This window comes from Amaranthus tricolor, chromosome 15 (genome assembly GCF_026212465.1).
Source record: "Amaranthus tricolor cultivar Red isolate AtriRed21 chromosome 15, ASM2621246v1, whole genome shotgun sequence".
In the NCBI taxonomy this organism is placed as follows: domain Eukaryota; kingdom Viridiplantae; phylum Streptophyta; class Magnoliopsida; order Caryophyllales; family Amaranthaceae; genus Amaranthus; species Amaranthus tricolor.
The window spans coordinates 14830964-14853549 of NC_080061.1; the positions used below are offsets into that span (position 1 = coordinate 14830964).

A 22586-nucleotide genomic window follows, 5' to 3' on the forward strand; every position below is an offset into this window, starting at 1 on the left:
GTTTTAATACCAAGTTATAGTATATTTAATGCCAATTCAGTTTAAAGTAATGCCAACTTATAAGTTATATAATCTCAACTTAAAACAAAAAAAATTCCCACTTAAAACAGATTAAATGTCAACTTTACACAAGATCTAATGCCTTATGTATATCAATTTAAAGCTAAATTACGCTTGATTTAATGCCTAGTTATATATTAAATGTTAATGTATAAAAATATAATGCCAACTTATAATAAATATAATCCCAACTTACAACAGAGTAAATGCTAATTTACAACAAATATAAACCCAATTTAACTCATATTAAATGCCAATTTACATCAGTCCTAATATCAACTTGTAATTTATTTAATGTCAATTTACATTGACCTAATACAAATTTAAAACAATAAACATGCAACTTATATCAGATTTAATGTCAACATACAACAAACATAATCTCAATTTATACAAGAATCAATGCCAATTTATATCAAATCTAATCCCAACTTATATCATATAATAAACATAATTTGTTGTAAATTTTCAACAGATCTAATGCCAATTTACATGGAAACAACATATCTAATGCCAATTTAAATCAGATCCAATGTCAATTTACAACAAATCTAAAGCTAATTTACATGAAAATAACAACATTAAAACGAAGCGAAAAGTATTATGAACATCTAATTTACTTATGATCCTTCATATGTTTCCATCTTCATATAGCATAATTTTGCCTTCTTGCGTTTAGTCTTAGAGCTTGAATCATCATCATCATCAACGCTCGTTTCCTGATTTGAGATGGGTCTTTTCGGATTTTCCATGGTAAATGCCAAAGTTTGTTCATCATCCATGACTTAAATCGAAAAAAATTACATATTAAATGCAGTAAAACAAGAGTAACTTTCATTTACAATAAAAATAACAAATTGAATATTAATATGAAAACAAGAAATAAAACAACCTAAATGCGAATAAAATACAAAAATAACTGAGTAAAATGACAAAATTGAGTAAAAATAACTTAAATTCAAATACCTAAGTAAAATGACGGATTTTTGATGAAAAAGATGAACTCGACAATGGCAGGAACTTAGCAACAATGGCAAAAATGGTATAATCGAGAAGAAGAAGAGGGGTTTCGTATGAAATGGGAAAGGAAGATCAGTAAATTCGAATGGTTTTTTGGTTTGATAATGAGTAGCAGTTGGAAATATAAATTGGCATGTTTCATAATGAGACATTTCATATGATGGGTACAGTTTCCCATCTAATTAACGGCAATTAATAAATTAACTCAAATCAGGAAAACTATTATTTTACCTTTATTTTAATAGCTGGGCCGACCCATTTGAGGAAGTCTCTTAAAGAGATTATCTTCCATAAGATTTTTTATAATAGCAAATTAAGGTCAAAAGTTGAATTATTATAAAATAAAAAGTTATGCTAATAGCAAACTAAGGGCAAAGCTTGGATTATTAAAAATAATCTAAATGTGGTATTATTCACAGCGGATGATCGAAAGGTTGATTATTAATATCACTTTTTCCAAAAATAAATTAATAAAAAAAAATTTAATTTGAAAATTTGCCCAATATAATGCCCCAGTTATTCTAATTATTACAAAAATACAATTTTTTTTACATATCCAATTAAAGTCGCAAATTTTTACTGCAAATAAGAATATTTTTTACTCTGAACAACATAAACCGCTAAAATTGCTCGTTGTTCTATATTGAGGACAATAGTGAATAAACAATCTCAACAAGTTTATGTTGCTATTCGATGAATCAATGTCCGAACTTACGTGGCTGTTTTATTGAGAACAAATTAATTTGCGACTATATGTGGAAAATTTTAATCGTTAGGGAAATATTTCAAACTTTATTGTCAATATTTTCCCGTTTTGGGCCATTTGTTTTTATTTATATGTCTTTTTTAGGTCGATGGTCTCACTAACCACAACCTCCTTATATTATTTGACGAGAGTATTTGTTATCAACCAACTCTACTCAGATCCTCTTAATAATTCTTTGTGTGGGATATACTAAGTATTATGATGAGAATAACGAATTTTGTCACACACATTATTACAATCAAAAATCCAAATAATGAAATAATTAAAACTCCACACGTAAAAAATGAAATTGGTTGACGACTTTTGACTTAGTCAAATAGTTAAAAAGTAATTTATAACAGACATAAACTTGCTAGAAACTACCTTTAAGCCAAAAAGAATAATATTGCTTTATATAAGTAATTAGTTTTTATCTTTTTAATCTATTTTATCTAAATAACATTAAGTATTTGACTATTAATTTTTACCTAAAATTTTCATATGAGACGGCTTAATAGCTAGAAAAAAAAAAAAATCAATGCTACTTGTTAATCAAACAATTGAGCAACTTAACTACCAAAGCATAAACAAACAACTGAAATAAAATTGTTCTCAAATTGTTTGAGTAGACAAAGTGAGTTCATCAAAGCTGCTTCACCGACAGGGCATTTTTCTGCTTTCCCGAACTACTCCAATTGCTATCGACAGTCGCTTATGTTTTCCAATACACTACACACTGTTTCTAACATATTAATTTTTATTTAGTTTATTCTATATTTTTTGGTAGGTTAGGAAGGAGTTCTTAATATAAATCTGACGATATAATATTTGTTGATTTTATAATTAATTCAATATTAATTAAATTTAAAAAATAAATTTATAATTATGAAAAAAATAAATAAAGAGACAATATTTAATTTAGCCAACCCAAAATATATGCTTCAAAATCAACTTGAGTATCTTATTAAACACTTTTAGGTTATGAGTTTTTGAGGGAAAGGGGGAGTAGTTTACTCATAAATTTTTAAATTATACTCTCCGAGCAGTTTTTGTTTTACATTATTTTTTATTTTTAAGTACAATTTTAGTACTCCCTCCTATTCATTCTATATATTCCATTTGACTTTTTACCACATATAAAAGAAAAAGAATATAGTATTTTAAAATTATAATAGGGGTAATGTAGGATTAGTAGGCGTAAAGGTGTGAAAAAATTTACAAATTCTTGTGAGAGATGGTCTCTTTGAGAGACCCTCTAAATGGGCCGGTTCATTATTTATTTTCTAAAATATTATAAGTAGACATTAAATATTATCTAAGTAGACATTTAAGATATTGAAATTAAACATTAATGATATGGTAGGTAAGCATTAAGGATAATGTAAGTAGACATTAAGAATACGATAAATAGATATTAATTTTTATTGGGCTGGGCTTCATATACATCTCTCAAAGTAATGGTTCCTCAAAAAACTAGCTAAAAAAATTAAGTTTAGTAACGATAAATTAATAAATTAACATATCTAAAATAAAAATAAAAAACTGTTCAAAGCTGTCTTATTTTTGAAATTTGTGCAAAATAATGGGAAGGAGAAAGGGTACTAACAAATAAAAATATGACGATTTTGCATAATTACAAATCAAAACATGCAAGATTAAATAATTTTAAAATAGGATAATATATAGTGTTGAATAAATTGCTCACGTAAAATGAAAAAGTGTGTTCATAGAGTATTTATTGAGAGAGAGACAAGTAGAAGACGAAGAAACAGGGGATATGAAATATCCCCATTCCCATGAATTGGTTGGGTTTTTTACAGATTGAGCTACTACCCATTTCAGATCTCTAACAATTAGTAAAGACCCAGAAAAGCTTGGTACATTTTGGGTTGAATTTCGTGACAAGGATTGAAGCTTCTCAACAATGGAGGCTACTGCTGGAATGGTTGCTGGATCTTACAAAAGAAATGAACTTGTTAGGATTCGCCATGATAGTAGTGACAGTGGGGTTAGTTGTCTTTTTGATGCTTACATTTCTCTGCTCAGATTCTTCATATTGGAGAAGAAAGATCACTAGTATTGATCTATTGCTTCAATTTTTTTTTTGGAATTGTTGTGAATTAGTTGGTACATTCACTGAGGTTTTGATATCTGAAATTGATCAAATTTGAGATTAATGAGTATTATTTTGTAGTGTTAATTTATAGCTCTTCTGTTCAAGTTCTAACAGGTTTAAGTGAGTTGGGTGTTATGGAACTTCAATTTTAACTAAACCTTAGTTCATTTCTCTAGCTGATTTCTGAAATCATGAATTTGAATAGGAATTGATGGATTTTAATGGTGTGCATGTAAGACAATTTTGATTTTTTCCAAGAGTTGATTTTGGATCAGAGCAAGATGATTAATCAAATTTTAGATTAGTGAAGGAGTATTATTTTGGGATGCTACTTTAAAGCTTCATATATAAGTTTTAATAGGTTTTAATGTGGGTGGGATTTTTGATACATGTTTTTCAAACTGCAATTTAATTTTTTGCTGAATTCTCTTAGCTTGTGCGGTTGTATTTCTGCCATTTTAAATGTAGATGTAATTAGATTCATTTATCCTTTCAATTTTTAGGATATTATTAATTTATTTTATATTATCGTCAATTGATACGAGGTTTTTGATACACTTTTGTAATTTTGGTCATCTAATTCTGCTTCTTGTGGGGATTTGCAGTCCAAAATTTTGAAGAATTTGGATGGTCAGATATGTCAGATCTGTGGGGATAGTGTGGGATTGACTCCGAGTGGCGATGTCTTTGTTGCTTGCAACGAATGTGCATTTCCAGTTTGCAGGCCTTGTTACGAGTATGAGAGAAAGGATGGAAACCAGTGTTGCCCTCAATGCAAGACTACATACAAGAGACACAAAGGTTTGCTCTTGCTTTACACTTTATTTCACTTTTCTGGTGTTCTACCTTTTATGCCGGACATGATGAATAATTAGTTTTGCATCAGGGAGTCCTCGCGTGGACGGAGATGAGGAGGAGGATGGTGTCGATGATTTGGACAATGAGTTCAATTATACTAGGGGAACCAGCAAGGCTAAAGGTCAATGGCAGGGAGAGGATGCCGACCTCTCATCATCGTCTAGGCATGAATCTCAGCCAATTCCGCTTCTTACAAATGGTCAAGCGGTAGGTTTAATATGCATTTTTTGTCGGAAGTTTGTTGTTCTTTCCTTTTTTTTTAAATTATTCATAAATTAAGTTTCAAATTTATTATGAGCTAATCTTGTTTTATGGGTTGGTTTCCCCATGGTCTTTTTTAGATGGAGTAATTGGGAAAGAATCTTGTATCAAAACTTTTGAACAAGGATCCTTCTAAAACTAATTACATGTGGATTATGTTTCTCGAACTCTTGAACTCATATCAAACACGTGTACATATCCAAGTGTTAAGCTTGCTAAATTACCAAAAAATTCTATATTCTGTTCCAAAATGAATTGTTCTACACGTCTGAGTGTTGAAGATCCAATGTATGTGAAATAAAATGAAGAGTGTGATTGACATAGCAATTTGAAGAAGCTCCCTTGTAATATTCAACAAGAAAATAATTATTCTTTGCTAAAAATAAGAAAATTTGCCATCATTAAATCAATGAGAAGTTGTAGTGCAGTTGAGCAGATGAGGTTGATGGGCTATATTTCATGCAAATCAAAGTTTAGCTGTCTAGTGATACAAGAAATTTATGTTGATTCTCACGCTTGTTGGCCTAACTACTTAAAGTAGTTTTATCCAAGGCTGTAAGATCGAAATCGGTTGAATCGGATTGTAGGATCGTATGATCCTACAAATTTGCATTTTAATATGCTCAGGGTAACTAATTATACATTATATTTGTTTTAAAAAGTTTTAAGGTGCAAATCAAAATTTATTTGACTTCATCTATTAAGTTATGAAAATAATACTTTTAATAATCATTAAAACTACAAATGAAGAAAAACATGAATTTTATAGTTATATTGTTATAATAATTTTGCATATATCTATATATAAGTGAAATCTATATTATAAGATAATTTTTTTACGATTGGGACTATCCTTATAGAATCGGCTTGTTGTATTGTGGGATCGTGGAATCATGCTATGATCCAACCTCCTACCTCCTAAATTCTTGAGATGGATCCTACCAACTTTAAGACCCTACCTACAATCCAGATCGGTCGCCTATTTTTGGATTGTAAAATCGTGGAATGGTAGATCAGAATTGAGATTCTGATAACCATGGTTTTATCTTTTAGTGTTACATGAAATACTGAATTTGTTTTATGAGTGTTTATGAGCTAGTGGTGCTGGTCATCTTATGCCTACAACCTCTTTGTTTCAACTAGGATGTTCTTTACTTATTGAAAGTCGTTAATATACAGGTGTCTGGGGAAATCCCAAGTGCCACACCTGACAATCTGTCCGTGAGAAGTACATCAGGTCCTATTGGTCCTGAGAAGCGTGTTAACCATTCACTTCCGTATATTGATCCTTGTCAGCCGGGTAATTTGTTTATTTATGATGTTTTATTGATACAAAAAGTGTTTGTTTTTTTATTATGGTACTTTTTTGCTTATGGGATTAGTTTTGTTGCAACAGTTCCCGTGAGAATAGTAGACCCTTCGAAGGACTTGAATTCTTATGGGCTTGGTAGTGTAGACTGGAAGGAAAGAGTTGAAAGCTGGAAACTCAAGCAGGAGAAAAACATGCCACACTTGGCAACTCGATATACCGAAGGAAAAGGGGGCGGTGATATGGAAGGCTCTGGCTCCAATGGTGAAGATTTCCAAATGTGAGCACTTGTATATAAATCTATGCTGACTATGCATGCTTATCATTTGAAGGGAGCAAGGATACTTTCTTTTCTGTTTGCTGTATACAAATTTTCTTCTCCTTTCGGTATAGGGAGCAAGGATAGCAAGATAAAAGAACCAATTACGGACCGATTGGTCGTTGCTACTCAATGGTGGTAGAAATGATTTGTTGTGTAACTTATTATGAAATGTACCATGTATTACCATGGTGATTGGGATTATCATAAACTATTTTTTTTCGCAATTTTCCATTACCATTTAATATTATCTCTCCAAATGGTATAACATTAAAATGAATTTTGTGAAAACACGAGATTATTGAAGTATAACCAACATGACCATTAAACTTGTCAAAAGATTTATCGACCAAAAGTTATGCTAATTTTCCATTATGATTCCTACCATTGAATAACGATAATTTTTTTTTTATTTCATATCATACATAAATCCTTTTGTGTTTTGCACATTGCACGCTAATCAAGTACTGTTTTTGCAGGGCTGATGATATGCGTCAACCTATGAGTCGTGTCGTCCCTATCCCCCCATCACATCTTACTCCTTATCGAGTTGTGATCATCCTCCGTCTGATCATTCTGGCCTTCTTCTTGCAATATCGTGTTACCCATCCCGTGAAAGATGCATATCCTCTGTGGCTCACATCAGTCATCTGTGAGATTTGGTTTGCCATGTCATGGATTTTGGATCAATTTCCGAAATGGTATCCTATCAACCGTGAGACGTTTCTTGATAGACTCGCGTTCAGGTTAGTGTGCTTTGATATTGTTCTACTCTTTTTCAGTTGGGTAAGTTATGTTTGTTATATTGTGGTCATTAGGATGAGGCTCTAAACTTGAATATATTTACATGTTAGGCATGACCGTGAAGGAGAGCCATCACAGTTAGCTCCTATTGATGTCTTTGTCAGTACCGTGGACCCGCTGAAAGAGCCACCTATTATAACAGCTAATACAGTTTTGTCCATTCTTGCGGTGGAATACCCAGTCGACAAAGTTTCTTGTTATGTATCAGATGATGGTTCAGCAATGCTGACCTTTGAGGCTCTTTCTGAGACTGCTGAGTTCGCAAGAAAATGGGTGCCGTTCTGTAAGAAGTTTAGTATAGAGCCAAGGGCTCCAGAATTCTATTTTCAACATAAGATTGATTACTTAAAAGACAAGATTCAGCCTTCTTTTGTCAAGGAACGCCGAGCAATGAAGGTAAGTATGTAAGTTGTAACTAATGGAAATATTATTACTCTTGACATAAGCAGGGGTGAAAGTTCGGTTTGCGGTTTGATCTTTTTATAAAACCAAATCAAACCAAATTTATTTCGATTTTTGATTTCTCATTCCAAACCAAACCAAATTGGGCCGCAATACAAATCGAACCAAACCAAATTAATTCGTTTTAGACTGTTTCAAACCATTCCAAACCAAATTTTCAACTACAAACGATCTAAACTGCAACTCAAATTAGATTACTCAAATTGTAAAGCAAAAATACTTAAAATCATAGTTGCAAAAATGGAAATGAAAAAATAAAATTTTAATTATTGAATTAAGGTTTATTATTGTTATAAGATTATTTTCTTCGTTTATGTTAGTATCACCTATTAAAATCGTCTATTTGCACGTCAAGTTGCACAAGATTCACTCAACAAGTAGTTTAGCTCAATGTAAAAAGTGAACTTCCATTTTAATTCGGTTTTAAATTTCGGTTTTTGTTTTTTAGTATGCTCAAACCTAATGGAAAACAAAATATTTTGGTTTTGAAAATTCCAATTTGAAACGAAATCAATTTATAAAAAGTCCAAACCATATTTCTTGTTAGGTTTGGATCGGTTTGTTTTGCAGTTTTTATCCGAATAAGTTCAACCCCTAGACATAGCTGTCGACTGACCACTTGTATTGCCCAGCTCAGTTTCTTAAGCGATTTTTTAAAAATAAATATGGGAAAACTTCCCAATGATTTTCTGAGGTCTGTTTATGGTTCATGTTAGACAATTGGCTATACCTATTCATGAAATATTTAGCCTTTAGAGAGTAATACAAAATTTATTATCCCAATATGTCATTCAGTGGCTTCTACTTAGGCAGAATTTGAGGGCAGATGTATGCAATTTTACCATTGTTAATGATGACATAGACGTTTACGATTGACCCTTGGTAGAACCTCTAAAAAGTAATAACAAACTTAATCCTTTTCAATGCAGAGGGAGTATGAAGAATTTAAGGTCCGAATCAATGCCCTTGTTGCAAAAGCACAAAAGGTACCCGAAGAAGGATGGACGATGGAAGATGGAACTGCTTGGCCTGGAAATAACCCAAGAGACCATCCAGGAATGATTCAGGTAAACTTATGATGTTCCCTTATTTGGTTTAGGCTGCTTTCAGTATCTGATAAACCTTTCTCTACAGGTGTTTTTGGGCCATAGCGGAGGACTGGATGTGGAAGGAAACGAACTGCCACGTTTAGTTTATGTTTCTCGTGAGAAGAGACCTGGATTCCAACATCACAAGAAGGCTGGTGCCATGAACGCTTTGGTTAGTACGCGCCACAAACGTTTTTGTGGTTCCTTTATTTTCTTATCAGTGCTCAAAACTTTTGGCACATTCTATCTCGTTCATGATTTGTTATTTTCATTTGAAGCATTATGGATATCACTACCGTGTTTAGTAAAATCTACCTTTTTTGTGTATGAATGAGCACTTGTGCATGATTGTATGTTACTTTTTTCATTGATAACTATTAGAACTTGATGTTTGAAGTTTCTGGATTTTACAGATCCGCGTTTCGGCTGTGCTGACCAATGGAGCATATCTACTGAATGTCGATTGTGATCACTACTTCAACAACAGTAAAAGTCTTAAAGAAGCCATGTGTTTCTTGATGGATCCTGTTCTCGGGAAGAAAGTTTGCTATGTTCAGTTCCCACAGAGATTTGATGGTATTGATCTTCACGATCGATATGCTAACAGAAATATTGTGTTTTTCGATGTATGTATCCTTCCGCTTATCGCTTTGAAACTTCTTATCCTAGATTCCTAATTATATAAATATACTTGAACGATTTATTGCCTGTGTATTCTGCAGATCAATATGAAAGGGCAAGATGGTATCCAAGGGCCAGTGTATGTGGGTACGGGATGTTGTTTCAACAGGCAAGCACTCTATGGATATGATCCAGTATTAACTGAAGAAGATTTGGAGCCAAATATTATTGTTAAAAGTTGTTTCGGATCAAGGAAGAAAGGGAAGAATGGTAACAAAAAGTACATGAATAAAAAGAGAGGACCTCAAAGAAGTGAATCTTCCATACCTATTTTTAATATGGAAGACATCGAAGAAGTTGTTGAAGGTAAAATTACTTGCATGTCTTTTATAGTTTTGTTTGGGTATGGGGTAAAAGAAAGTAATCCCAAAAGGTAATAATCCTCTTATTATTGTTTCACAGGCTATGAAGATGAGAAGTCTCTTCTAATGTCTCAAAAGAGACTAGAGAAGCGATTTGGTCAATCACCGGTGTTCATTGCAGCCACCTTTATGGAGATGGGTGGTATTCCACCTTCGACAAATCCTGCCACTCTGCTGAAAGAAGCCATCCATGTAATCAGTTGTGGATATGAGGACAAGACGGAATGGGGTAAAGAGGTGAGAAATACAGCACCTAAATCTTTCTTTTCCGGGCTTGACACTAAGCTTCCTTTATCAGCCTCGTATTACGTTCCCTTGATAACGTAGTGCAAAAACAAGGCCAAATCACCGTATCGCAACTTTATCATAAAGGTTTTTGAGTTTACCATTACTGAAATGTGGATTTATTTGTTACCCGCAAATCATCCACACTTGCTGCAAAATCATCCGCTTTTGCCGCGAAATCCTTTTAGTGACCATTATTGCGTTCATGACTAAAACCGTATTTTTGCACTATTTTAGATACTATAAGGGAAAGAAATTTCCTTTTATCTGAATTTTGCTTGATTATGCATGTTTTTTCCCCACCTCAGTTTTAGTAAATGGGTTTGTTACTTTGTTTATTCAGATCGGGTGGATTTATGGTTCTGTCACAGAAGATATTTTAACTGGGTTTAAAATGCACGCCCGTGGATGGATTTCAATCTACTGCATGCCTCCAAGGCCAGCATTTAAGGGCTCTGCTCCGCTCAATCTTTCTGATCGTTTGAACCAAGTGCTTCGATGGGCTTTGGGGTCTATTGAGATTATGCTTAGTAGACATTGTCCCATATGGTATGGTTACAAAGGGAGGTTGAGGTTCTTGGAACGATTGGCATACATCAACACCGTCGTCTATCCCTTGACCTCTATTCCACTAATTGCCTATTGTATTCTGCCCGCTATCTGTCTACTGACGAACAAATTTATTATTCCTACGGTACGTATACCTTTTCCTTTAGTTACTAAATGATTAAGAAATGTCGTTTCAAATGTTGCTGGAATGGCTGCTCACTTGCATTTAAAAGATTAATCCTTTCACCACAATATTCTTGTTATAAAACGACGAAAATGCATATTGATCATCGGTAGCGGATGCAAAAAGGGGCATTGGAATCCCAAGACCCACTTAAACTATACTTATACTGTCTTTAAAAAAAATTGTAAAAAAGTTGATTAACTTGAGTAAAAAATGTCATGGCCCCTCCATTTTTTTGGTTTTATGTCTAATTATTATATCAATTCATAGGGGTCCAAAAGGTAAAATTTTGGTTCAGCGATATAGTTGATCACTAAATAATCTTATGAACAAGGTGCCTGGCAAAATTTCGTGCTTTTATAACATTAATCTCCTGCTTGTATTTCCTTGTGATGAATCTAATTTTTCTTATGTTCTCTTGCAGTTAAGCAACTTTGCTAGTATGTTGTTTATCCTGCTCTTCATGTCTATTGCTGCTACGGGTATTCTCGAGCTTCGATGGAGTGGAGTTTCCATTGAAGATTGGTGGAGAAATGAACAGTTTTGGGTTATCGGTGGTACTTCAGCCCATTTGTTTGCTGTCTTTCAGGGTTTGTTGAAGGTGCTCGCTGGTATTGACACCAACTTTACTGTTACTTCCAAGGCATCTGATGAAGACGGTGAATTTGCAGAACTTTATGTATTCAAATGGACATCGCTTCTCATTCCCCCCACAACTGTCCTGATAGTAAACTTGGTCGGTGTTGTGGCGGGTGTGTCGTATGCCATTAATAGTGGTTACCAATCTTGGGGTCCACTCTTCGGTAAACTTTTCTTCTCATTTTGGGTGATTGCCCACTTGTATCCCTTCCTTAAGGGTCTTTTGGGTCGTCAAAATAGGACTCCTACTATCGTCATTGTTTGGTCCGTTCTTCTCGCTTCCATCTTCTCCTTGCTGTGGGTTCGGATCAACCCTTTTACCTCCGATGCCGACAAAATTGCTGCCAATAATCTATGCGGCATCAATTGTTAGATTACAGCTAAATTTTGAGGTTTGTGTAGGTAACCTTTTACTTACCTTGTGTATGAACACCAAGACAAATGCTGATCATCGTATCATGAAGAGGAATATGACAGTCAAGTGATTTTCCTTAATGTTGCTGCTTATTAGCTTATCATACGAAATTTAGGAACTCGGTGTTAACAGCACATTGCTCCAGCTTCGCGTTGACTGGTGTTGTTCGGCCCTTGATGTTTCTCCTGTATAGTCAGGTGTGAAACCATGGTCTTATTTTGTTGTTTATTTATGTAACATTATGATAAATTATTTGTAAAGATAAATACTCACAATGTACCATTATTCTTTTGGAACCATTATGATTATATAATACATAGAAGTTTAGCAAGTATGGTACATCAAGAGAATTAAGTGTTATAAGTCTACTTTTTTGATTATGATAAATTATCAAGAGAAGTTTAGCACACAGGAACGGATCAAGGATTCTAACCAAGGAGGGCCACAATAGTTTTCTGATGGACTCTCGGACTCTACTTTTTGATTTTTTTTTAATTTAAATTTATTTATAATTTTCAGAATTTTTCTTGTTTTGATGGGCCATTCTATACTTTTATAGAAAAATTAAAAAGAATAAGCTAATTACAAAAGATTTCCAAAATAAGCTTTTAATAATTTTAATTCTCATAATAAGCGTCTCTATATTAAATTGACGTTAGATATATTCGCTGTTACTAACAGCAAATAAAGAAACTGGTCAAAAAAGTCAAAATCTTTTGTTCGTTCTTACTAACATCTAACAAAAGGGAGACAGTGCCAGAGCATTAAGTTTTAAGGGATCAAAAACTTAACTAAATAGCATGTTGGAAATCAAACATCTCCCAGTAATAGCATATCTCACATATTTTGGCAGTATCTCACGTATTGCAATTGATAAGAACACCTGCATCATATCATGACTATTGTGAGATTTCATGCTTTCCAACTTCAACTCATTATTTAGGAACTTAAATCTTTTTATGTCGAATGTGTACTTTGACGGAAAATTAATGCCATACAAAAAGACTCACAAAAGACCTGTTTTCTCTTCCTTGGACAACATGTAACAAGTTGGAGGTAGGGATGGTCATGGGGCCGGTCTGGCCAGACTCGGACCCAGATCCTTTTATTTTTTATAGATCCAAACCCGGATTAGGACCCTAAGGGTCCAAAATTTTCAAACCCCGACCCATTCCCTCCGAATCTGACGGGTCTAAGGTCCTTGATGGGTCCTTAATAGGTCTTAAACAAAGTCTCTTTGATTGTCAAAATTGAACCTTTTGCGAGTCTTTTTATAATTTTGTAAGCAACTTATTATCGTATTAAAAACACTTGTTTGAGTCCATGAAATTCAAATACAAAATAATTACTAAAAAGTAAAAAAAAAATATTTAATTGTTTAGGGTCCGAGTCCGGGTCTGAGGGGCGGGTCTAGAGTCTGGGTCTGCACCTTGAGACCCGGACTCGGACCCGTCAAATATTTTCTGGATCCAAATCCGACCTGGATCCGATGGGTCTCAAAAAATAAGACCTAGACCTTTAAAAAAGGGTGGATCTGAGGCGGGTCCAGTAGGGTCCTGGACCCATAACCATCCCTAGCTGGAGGCAAATAATTATTTTCAACATCTTTACTCATTTTCTTTCCCTATAACTTTTTGTATCCCTTGCCCTTTTCCTTGTCATTGCCACCTTCTTCCTCTCTTATACTTTTCTTACTCACCTTAACATGTGGCCACAACTCTGACCGAAGACTCTTACAATCATTAATCTGGCACGGCCTTGACATCCTTTGTCTTACCCGAAATGTTCATGAGCGTCCCTAGTATGCCATCACATACATTTTCACTCTATGCATAACGTTGAGGCAATGCCTAAGCTATAGATCTCTCCATATGAAAGCTTTCAAAAGATTTACTCATTCTTCCATAGTGGGTCTTCACCCCCTGGCCCTGCCGTATTTTACCAAATACAATTCAACACCCTTGACGTGCTCGTAAATCTCATAATCGGTTTGCAGTCAACAAGCTACACGTTTTTCATTCTACAAAAATTGAGCCTACCCAAGGTTGTTTTTATTGAATGAAAGTTAAGTTATTGTTAAAGTGATGCTGGTATTATGTTTGATGTTAGAAAGAGAAATAAATAAATATTCATAAAATAATGTAAAACACCAAATAATTGTTTATTATTAAACATGCTCTAATATCTCTTGTTAGATATAAAAATTAAAAATAAAAAAATTTAATTTATTAAAATTATCATTAGGTCAAATATAACAATATCTCAAATAATTATATTTTTGTCTAACATAATTCACTAAAGATCAAACCAACACTTCCAAATACTTTTAAAAGATAATTCTCTCTAATCAATAGGTAAAACATTTTATTTGAAATTTGGGGTGTTTAGCAATTAATATTTTTATTGATTATCTGGTTAAGTTTTGGATTTTGACACAAATAAAAGGGTTTACTCACTGACATATAAGCCAACTAAAAAAACTACTTTTTAAGCCAAAATTTAAAAACTACTCGTATAAGATTTATTTTCATTGGCCTTTTAATTTGACCTACTTTTTTTTCTATATAAAACAGTCAATAATCTCAAAATTTAAACCAAATATCTTTTTAAAAGCTTACTTATCAGTCAATACTTTATCAGGTTAAACTAATTAATAGCTTCAGCTAACAACTTCAATTAATATCTATTTGCGGCCAAATAGGCCTATGATAAATACATGTCAATATATATGTTTTAAATAATTTTTTTTCATTGACATTGGTAAATCAATTAGAATAAAAAAAAATAAAGGAAAAATTGTAATTAATAAGGAAAAATTTTCGAAAGTAATCCAAAATTTTACTCACCCGCTATTAATAATCTTGTCTATTGATTATTTTCAAATATATGTATTTGCTCCCAGCATACATGTGGACTAGGGGAGGGGTAGGGTTTTGGTGGTTTAGAGGGTAAGGCTATGGTGTTTTAGGTCACTAGGTATGTTGAAAGAAAAAACATAGCAAATGTTGGATTATTAGAAAATAATCCAAAGGTGAGACTATTCGTAGTGAATGAGTAAAATAATCCAACACTTTGCTCGTTAGTTTTGCGTAATTTTATATTTAGATTATTTTCTGATAGTCCCACGTCAACCCTAAGTTCGTTGTGAATAATCCAACATTTTTCTTAGTTTGCTGACAGCATATCTATTATTGCATATTATTAGTAATATGAAATATTATGGGAAAATATATGATAATTGTTAGATAATTAGAAAATAATTCAAAAATGAGATTATTTACATCCATAATAAATGGATAAAATCTTAGATTATTGAAATTAATTTATCCATAAATAAAAGAGGAAGTATTTTTTAAGGGTATATTAATTGTAAATGAGCATTGGTGTTTCCTAACTTAACAAACAACAAATATTTTTGTGAGAGACTGTCTTTGAAAAAGTCGACATAAAACTAAGAAATTCACATTTTTATTTTCTCTATAATTTATGTTAATTAGGCTAATTAACCTATATATATAGCGCATCTCTCGAAAAGAACGTCAATAACAACAATTTGGGAAAAGAGAAAAGGACACGTATCTTATAAGGGAGTCCATGAGACAAAACGGTACCGTACCTTAAAATAGACTTGGTGGCCGAGCATAAATATTCTCTCATTATAAAGAAGAAAGAGAAGTAGTCAAGGGTTTAACAAACTCTACAACAGTCGGTCTACGCACAACAAGAAGAAAATCAGAAACACAAACACAAAAAATGGAACAAGTTACAGAAGCAGTCAGCAATCTAAACATCACAGATTCATCCAATAACAACTATTCCAACAATAAGAAAAATCGTATTCAAGTCTCCAACACTAAAAAACCCCTCTTTTTTTATGTTAATCTTGCCAAGGTAATGTCTTTTCTTTGTTTTTCCCTATTTTTATGAAGCTTTTTGTTGATGGGTGTTTTTTGCGGTTATTTTTTGTTCTTTTATCTCTTTTGCATGTATTTTTTTTTCTTTTTTTTTAGAGATTTTGATGAAAAATGATGGCATTTTCGATTTTTGATAGAAATATAATTTATGGGTTTGTCGGATTGTTGGATTTTGTTCATTCGTTTGGAAAATGTTGGTCTGTATTATTAAATATTACCCAGATTAGCAAGTGGGGTAAAAACCGGCAGGATATCGTGTTTAGGTATAATTATTATTATTACTCTGGAAAGTTTGAATCTTTCGTCTGAGATTAAATTCTGTAATGTGGGCCTGTGGGGAACTGATTTTGTAAGTGATGAAAATTTTTTGATTAAGTAAGATGAATTAAAGGTTTGTTCTTTTTGGAGTTTATCTTAATGTTGTACGTTAATCACAATTCGGAATCTTATTATCTCAATGTAACAATTGATAACTATAACCGGTAATAATTGTTGTGTGACAGCGAAAGCAAAGACGAAACAATAGGAAATTTAATGCAAACAATAAGAAATAACACTCGAGATTTAACGTAGTTCATTATTAATGTAATAGCTACACCTACCGACACCGAAAACGAATAATTTCACTGTAAAATACAAAGATGAATCAAGTTTTTGAATCAAGTTTTTCTCTCACAAAACTATGGCTCTGTTATATTTGTGGCTTGAAAACCTAGCTCTAAATGAGGGTCTCACTTATACTAAATCCCAAAAAGAAGAAATTTGGCCATCAAGTTTAAAAATAACCATCAAAAAGCATCATGGAAACATGAAGTAACCACCACAACATCATGGGAACATGGAGTAACCGCCACAAACCATCATGGGAAATAAAGTAACCGCCCAAAAACTTGTAACGCCTTTTAACCCAAACCTTGTTTTGCCATCTTCAACCATGGATAGACTCTAGTTTGAGTCACCATCTCCAACAATAATGACATTGTAAGCATTGTTTTAATTTTGACTTCCTGGACCATACTACTGAGTAATTTTATGTTGACATGAAAAACACTCTCCCTTCCCTGATTCTGCCCCCATATACTATGTATATTTTAGTCCGTCTCACTAAATTTGTCTTATTACTAATTTTTTGACATGACCCCATCTATAATACGTCACTAAAACCTACAATTTTATTTCTCTTGTCATATATTAGATCGCTAGGATTTAGACTTGCACCTATTTTGTTCAGTGTCCAGTGAGATGGTAATTTGGCCTGTATTACATATTACGTATAAAACAGCCAAAAATCTCAATGCTTGTAACCATGAATTAGGTCTCAATGGTTCTATCTGCTTCCTAGCCAATATGGATGATATTATGTGAAATTATGTTTTGATGTCTGTATTTTAGGAATTCTGGTTTATTGGGGCAGTATTTTGGGAAAAAAACTTGATAGTTATATGCTTTGTTTATCATAGTTGAGCTCATTTCGATGTGCACTTTGTTCTGTGTCTAGTGAGATGGTAGTTGGGCCGTATCACGGAAATAATTTTTGTTGTCTGTTTTGTAGAGGTACATGCAACAGTACAATGAGGTGGAGCTTTCCGCTCTTGGAATGGGTATTCTCGACTGACTTAAACTTCTTTTGTTTGTTTGAACCATCATTATACATTTTATGTCTTGTGGTGTGCTACTTAGCCTGCTGACTCTTGTTAAGAGCAAAATGGAAAGAAAGGAGGGTAGATTCGTTTGTAGTTTGATTTATATTTCAAAAATCTGCTAGTTTTGAAATTGTTATTAGCCTAAAAAAATTGGATTCATGAGAAAATTAGGTGATACTCGTGTAAGAGATAAGGCTTAATCTTCTCTTGTCTGAGTGTGTTGAACTATAAGCTGAAAACATTACTGTTTCCTTTAACATAGCGTCTATTCAAAGTTGATTTTGTCCTAGGATCGTGTGATTTATTTGTGCTAAAACTTGATGTTTCACATTAAGTTCATTAATAAGATGGACCGAAATAAGCTTTAATACCATCTAGTTGGGCAAGAATTCTTATGTATATTGAACAATGTATTTCCTTGTGAAATAAGGGGTGCAATCTAGTCGTTTGACGTGTAGCTTAATCTTAACGGGTATCATCTAGCTGCAGGTTTGACAGCTCCTCTAGTTCGCCATGCGAATTTGCGATTTGCTCAAAATGGCCCAAAAACAGATTATAATTTGTTTTTTCGATTTATAATTTGCAATGAGATTACCAAATCATGTGACACTGATCTTGTCTATATTACCTAGTTAGATTGACTTTTTAGGGTTTGACCCTTTGTTAATGGGGCATTTCCTAACCGCCTTTTCAAGGTTGCCCCCCTATTAGGTAGTGTCTTTTGTATAGCGCTCATGGTAGGTAAAGCATTGGTGCAATAAAGCTTCTGACAGTTGTTGGAGCTTCAACCAAAATAATTAATGCTTCCAAATTCCAAAATTTTCCACAGTTGTCTGGGTACAGCGGTGGAAGGAAAGGGAAGGTATGAAGATTAAGGTGTGGCTGACGTGGGCTTGTTTTATTCCTACAAAATCCTTACAACTATGGATAAATTTGGCTTATAATGGAATGTGAATTGTTTGTTTTTCCACCCCTTTTGTTTTCCCATTTATATTCAAATAAAAGCTAATGTACCCCTCATCTCGTATTCTCCAATTCATCTCACACAGACATGTTGCTATGATTTTGTGAAGTTCTGATATAAAGTTAGCTGTAAAATAGTGGAATATAGGTTCCCCGAGTTAAACATCTGTTCATGAAATTTTGTAGATTTTTTGTTTCCTTCTGCCACTGTTGGAATCCTATTTTTCTACTTTTCAATTTAGGCATTACTCTTCGTGTTTTTGTTTAATGAGTTTGTCTGTGATACTTTGCATTGGATTTCTGTGCAAGCTGTGTTATCTATATCACAATACTAGACCTTATCGCTCAATTATTATGTTTCTACTGAGTTCTGTTGTACTTGATGTCATTCCATTTGGGTTTTCAAAACATTCATCTCTGAGGCTCTAGGCTATACGCTAGCGGTCTGCCTTCTTTATTAGTATATCATGAATCTCTTTTTTATCCCAAAATATAATTCATGTTACGTATGTGCTTAATGTTTTATCTGCAGCCATTGCAACTGTCGTTACAATTGCTGAGATCTTGAAGAACAACGGTTTTGCTGTTGAGAAAAGTTGGTTCTTTTGCCTTTTTACCTCTATTATTACTTTTGTTCTAGCTTGTGAATGTGAACTGCAGTCAATATTGATACTTGGTGGTTTCTCTGTCTGGACAGAAATAGCTACTTCAACAGTTGACATCAATGAATCAGGAGGGCGTCCTGTCCAAAAAGCTAAGGTTTTCGCTTTCGGCCATACTCTAGTCGATTTTTATTGTTTTTTTTTTTTCTGGAGGCTTATTCGAGCTTTTTAGTTGGAGTTTAATTAGTTAATGTTTTGTAGATTGAGATTGTTCTAGAGAAGTCGGAGAAATTTGACGAGTTGATGGCTGCAGCGGCTGCCGAGGCTGCAGAAGGAGAGGAGCAGCAAGCATAAGGTCTCTCCACTTTGGATTTTCAATCAATTAATGTTTATCTGTTTTTCACTTGGTTTGTATGGGGTTGTCCTGTTTTTTGTTATTTAAAGTTATTTAACAGATTTGTCTGCAACTGCAAGGCTTTCAAATTTTGTACCAAAAGGAAACATCTTAATTTGATTTCTTACACTGCAAAATGTGATTTTTTTTATTTTTTATTTTTTTTCTTGTGCATAGGTAAATATATAGTTTGTTTAGCTTGTTATAAGACTCATTCTCATGTGTGTTTTTTTAATTATAATTAAAAGTTATGATTGTGGTTTGAATGATGATATGATTTTACAAATTAGTAGAGTTGATTTATGTATTATCGAGTATTAATGACAATTATTACGTATTTTGGGCAATTCATGAGTTGCATGGTAGGTATTAATTACGGAAAACAAAGTATGAATAATGAAATTATTAGAGAAGTTGGTTGCATCTGGTATTTTCTCTTAATGGTGAAGATAGTATAAATTTTGGTCTTATGTGCATGGATCTTGTTCATGCGAATAGGTTTTCATAAAGCTTTATGAGTTTTAATATGGTAATATACAAAGATTTTCACTCTTTAATTATCTGATTGAACATTTTCACGAGTCCAGTGTATTCATTCATTATAGTAAATGAAGTGATGATCAAAGTCCTTTTGAATATGATTAATAAGCGTGCAAATAGGATTGTGAGTGATTTAAACAAGGATAAGTACGTGGAACTAATATGATAAGAGTTTGACATGGTTGTAATGAAGTTGATTGGTTAGACAATTGATATGATAGCCTGTAAATAAAGTCTTTATCATAAATTAAGGATAATATTATGGTTTTGAAGTCAAGTTGGTGTTTAATGTAAATCAAATGGTAATAATTTTATTCATGTTGTTGAAATTGGTAATAAAATATTTATACATTGGAGTAGTGTAAATTGGAGACCATTGGTTATTGTCTTAGATCATTGACAATATATGGATAAGTATGGATCCAAATGGTATTATGTATGATTACTAATGTTGATGGAGTGTGTTAGAATATGAAGAATCTAAAGTTGTTGATGTAGGAACGACACCCGGATAATCAGACACGTTATTCGAGTGGTTCGAACTTACTTTTCCTTTTTTTTTTGGGTAGTGATGATTTTTAATATGTGTAGTTCTAAGTTTTTAATCATGTGTACAAAATATTATGCACTTAAGCAATGAAAGATCAAACTAAAAGTTCACCCTTTATTTAAGTTATCAAAGAGTCTCAATTAATTTTCTTAGTCGATTTCACTATTCCGCATCAAATTAAAGTCACGTACGCTTAAAAGTGTTTATAACATTAAATTATTTTGGCGAGAGTCCAAGGTCATTTGTTAGGCAAGAAGTTTTAGACAGTGTGTTCAAATGTATTACTACCAAATTTGTCCAATTTGGTTTTGATGTATGTATCCTACTAAATCGTTCTAAAATGTATTATAACCCCTCAAGCAAGTCTAAAGTAGTGTACAAAGAATTTTCGTTGATTGATAAAAAGTCAGTTCTACTGGGTATATTGTTATCATGACTCAATAATGTGAATTTGTATGTATTAACTACACTATCTTGCTAAAATGTGATATATGTAATTGGATTATATATTGAATTTAGTCATTGAGTTTTGAGTTATTAATTGGATTAGTTAATTTCCTAATCGAGTTATGATGTATAATTTAGCAAGTATGTTTTGATCATACAACATTAATTGAAAGGGTATGTTTATTTTAAGTAAAATGTTAGGATCATGTTATGATAAGTAAAGTAAATAATTTGAATATGCGAAGCTAAGAGCATTTAATGATGTATCATCGTTTAAGTATAACAATGTTGGTTATTACCAAAATCTACTTAATTAAGTAATTGAAGTATTACATGTAGCATGCTATATGAATTGTAACGTGGTAGCATGAGTGTCAGTTTTGGTTTAATCATGTATTGAGTCATGGATTATAATCAAGAAGTATGTAAAAGCTTAAAATATGTTTTTAAGTAAAGTGATTATGTACCCAATAATGTGAAATATTAATTATTGATGTGTAACACATACAAGTGCACGAAAGTGTCAAGTATAGTTAGGGGTAACGTCTAACTGACCCTGGTATATTAAGTAAAAGATCTTCAATTAGATTTTAACAAGTCTTGCAAGTATGAGTGCCTGGAATTGATGATAATCATTCCACATTATGGTGTTTCATCATCAACCACACCTGCCTTCCCTTACATTTTTGTAAGTTATTAACAGTATTAAGTATCTTATTAGTATAGTACATTGGATTGGCTTGTGTCTTGTTCCTTGGATTAAGTGCAAAGACTTAAAGGATTATATGTGTATCGTAGTATGGATTATTTTGGGAATATTGATTAAGGTTGATGATCCAAATATAGTATTAATGAGTTACGATTGAGTTGAAGGATTGTATAGATGGGATAGTTATGAATGTGATGATTGAATCACTATGAATATTCTATATTGTTCTCGTTTAAAGGTTTTTCGTAAAATGTCTTCCTAAATGTTTAACTTAGCTAATGATTCAGTTGCATAACTAAAGTACTCATCTACATATATAAAACTCATTAATGTCCTTGTGTGTTCGATTTTTTTTTCTGAGATAAACTTGTCAAGTTAATATTTCAAATGTCAATTGAGTTGTTGGAGTATTAAAGTGAGCTTACTATCTTTTAAATTGGAGTTTTAGTAGTATGTATTTGTATCGTAAAACTTTTCTATGTTAAAATGTCTTGAAACTAACATATAATCATGTTATCATTTGTTAAAAGTTTATAATGTTTGTCTAGCTACCGGTTGACGATGGTTGTTAAATTCTACTTTGGAAATGATTTTGCTAGCCTTACTCCATCAACTTCATCCATTCCTTTGTAAAATATTTGAGTAATTCTCTTGAAACTTGTTCGAA

General features: G+C 32.8%; 2 protein-coding genes across 2 annotated transcripts; both read left to right on the forward strand.

Moving 5' to 3' along the window:
- The first annotated feature begins 3520 nt into the window (after positions 1-3520).
- Positions 3521-12494, forward strand: LOC130801357 (cellulose synthase A catalytic subunit 1 [UDP-forming]-like). Its single transcript, XM_057665200.1, has 14 exons — positions 3521-3833; positions 4547-4742; positions 4828-5006; positions 6240-6360; positions 6457-6649; positions 7168-7434; positions 7543-7888; positions 8884-9021; positions 9089-9214; positions 9456-9668; positions 9765-10029; positions 10126-10322; positions 10714-11064; positions 11528-12494. Exons 1-14 carry the CDS (start codon positions 3750-3752, stop codon positions 12113-12115), a joined length of 3264 nt encoding a protein of 1087 aa, XP_057521183.1. The 5' UTR covers positions 3521-3749; the 3' UTR covers positions 12116-12494.
- A 3285-nt stretch (positions 12495-15779) lies between these two features.
- On the forward strand, positions 15780-19945 carry LOC130801583 (uncharacterized protein At2g34160-like). The gene is made up of 5 exons (XM_057665455.1): positions 15780-16048; positions 17624-17672; positions 19210-19272; positions 19375-19436; positions 19541-19945. The coding sequence occupies exons 1-5, from the start codon at positions 15911-15913 to the stop codon at positions 19631-19633; spliced, it is 405 nt and encodes a 134-aa protein (XP_057521438.1). The 5' UTR covers positions 15780-15910; the 3' UTR covers positions 19634-19945.
- The last annotated feature ends 2641 nt before the right edge of the window (positions 19946-22586 follow it).

Excerpts from the sequence above, each read along its gene's own strand:
- LOC130801583 (XM_057665455.1), top strand. The coding sequence starts at position 15,911 with ATGGAACAAGTTACAGAAGCAGTCAGCAATCTAAACATCACAGATTCA. Across the intron at positions 16,049-17,623 it reads TTTATGTTAATCTTGCCAAG|AGGTACATGCAACAGTACAA; the intron begins GTAATGTCTTTT and ends TCTGTTTTGTAG. Across the intron at positions 17,673-19,209 it reads GCTTTCCGCTCTTGGAATGG|CCATTGCAACTGTCGTTACA; the intron begins GTATTCTCGACT and ends TTTTATCTGCAG.
- LOC130801357 (XM_057665200.1), top strand. The coding sequence starts at position 3,750 with ATGGAGGCTACTGCTGGAATGGTTGCTGGATCTTACAAAAGAAATGAA. Across the intron at positions 6,650-7,167 it reads AATGGTGAAGATTTCCAAAT|GGCTGATGATATGCGTCAAC; the intron begins GTGAGCACTTGT and ends CTGTTTTTGCAG. Across the intron at positions 10,323-10,713 it reads AGACGGAATGGGGTAAAGAG|ATCGGGTGGATTTATGGTTC; the intron begins GTGAGAAATACA and ends TTGTTTATTCAG.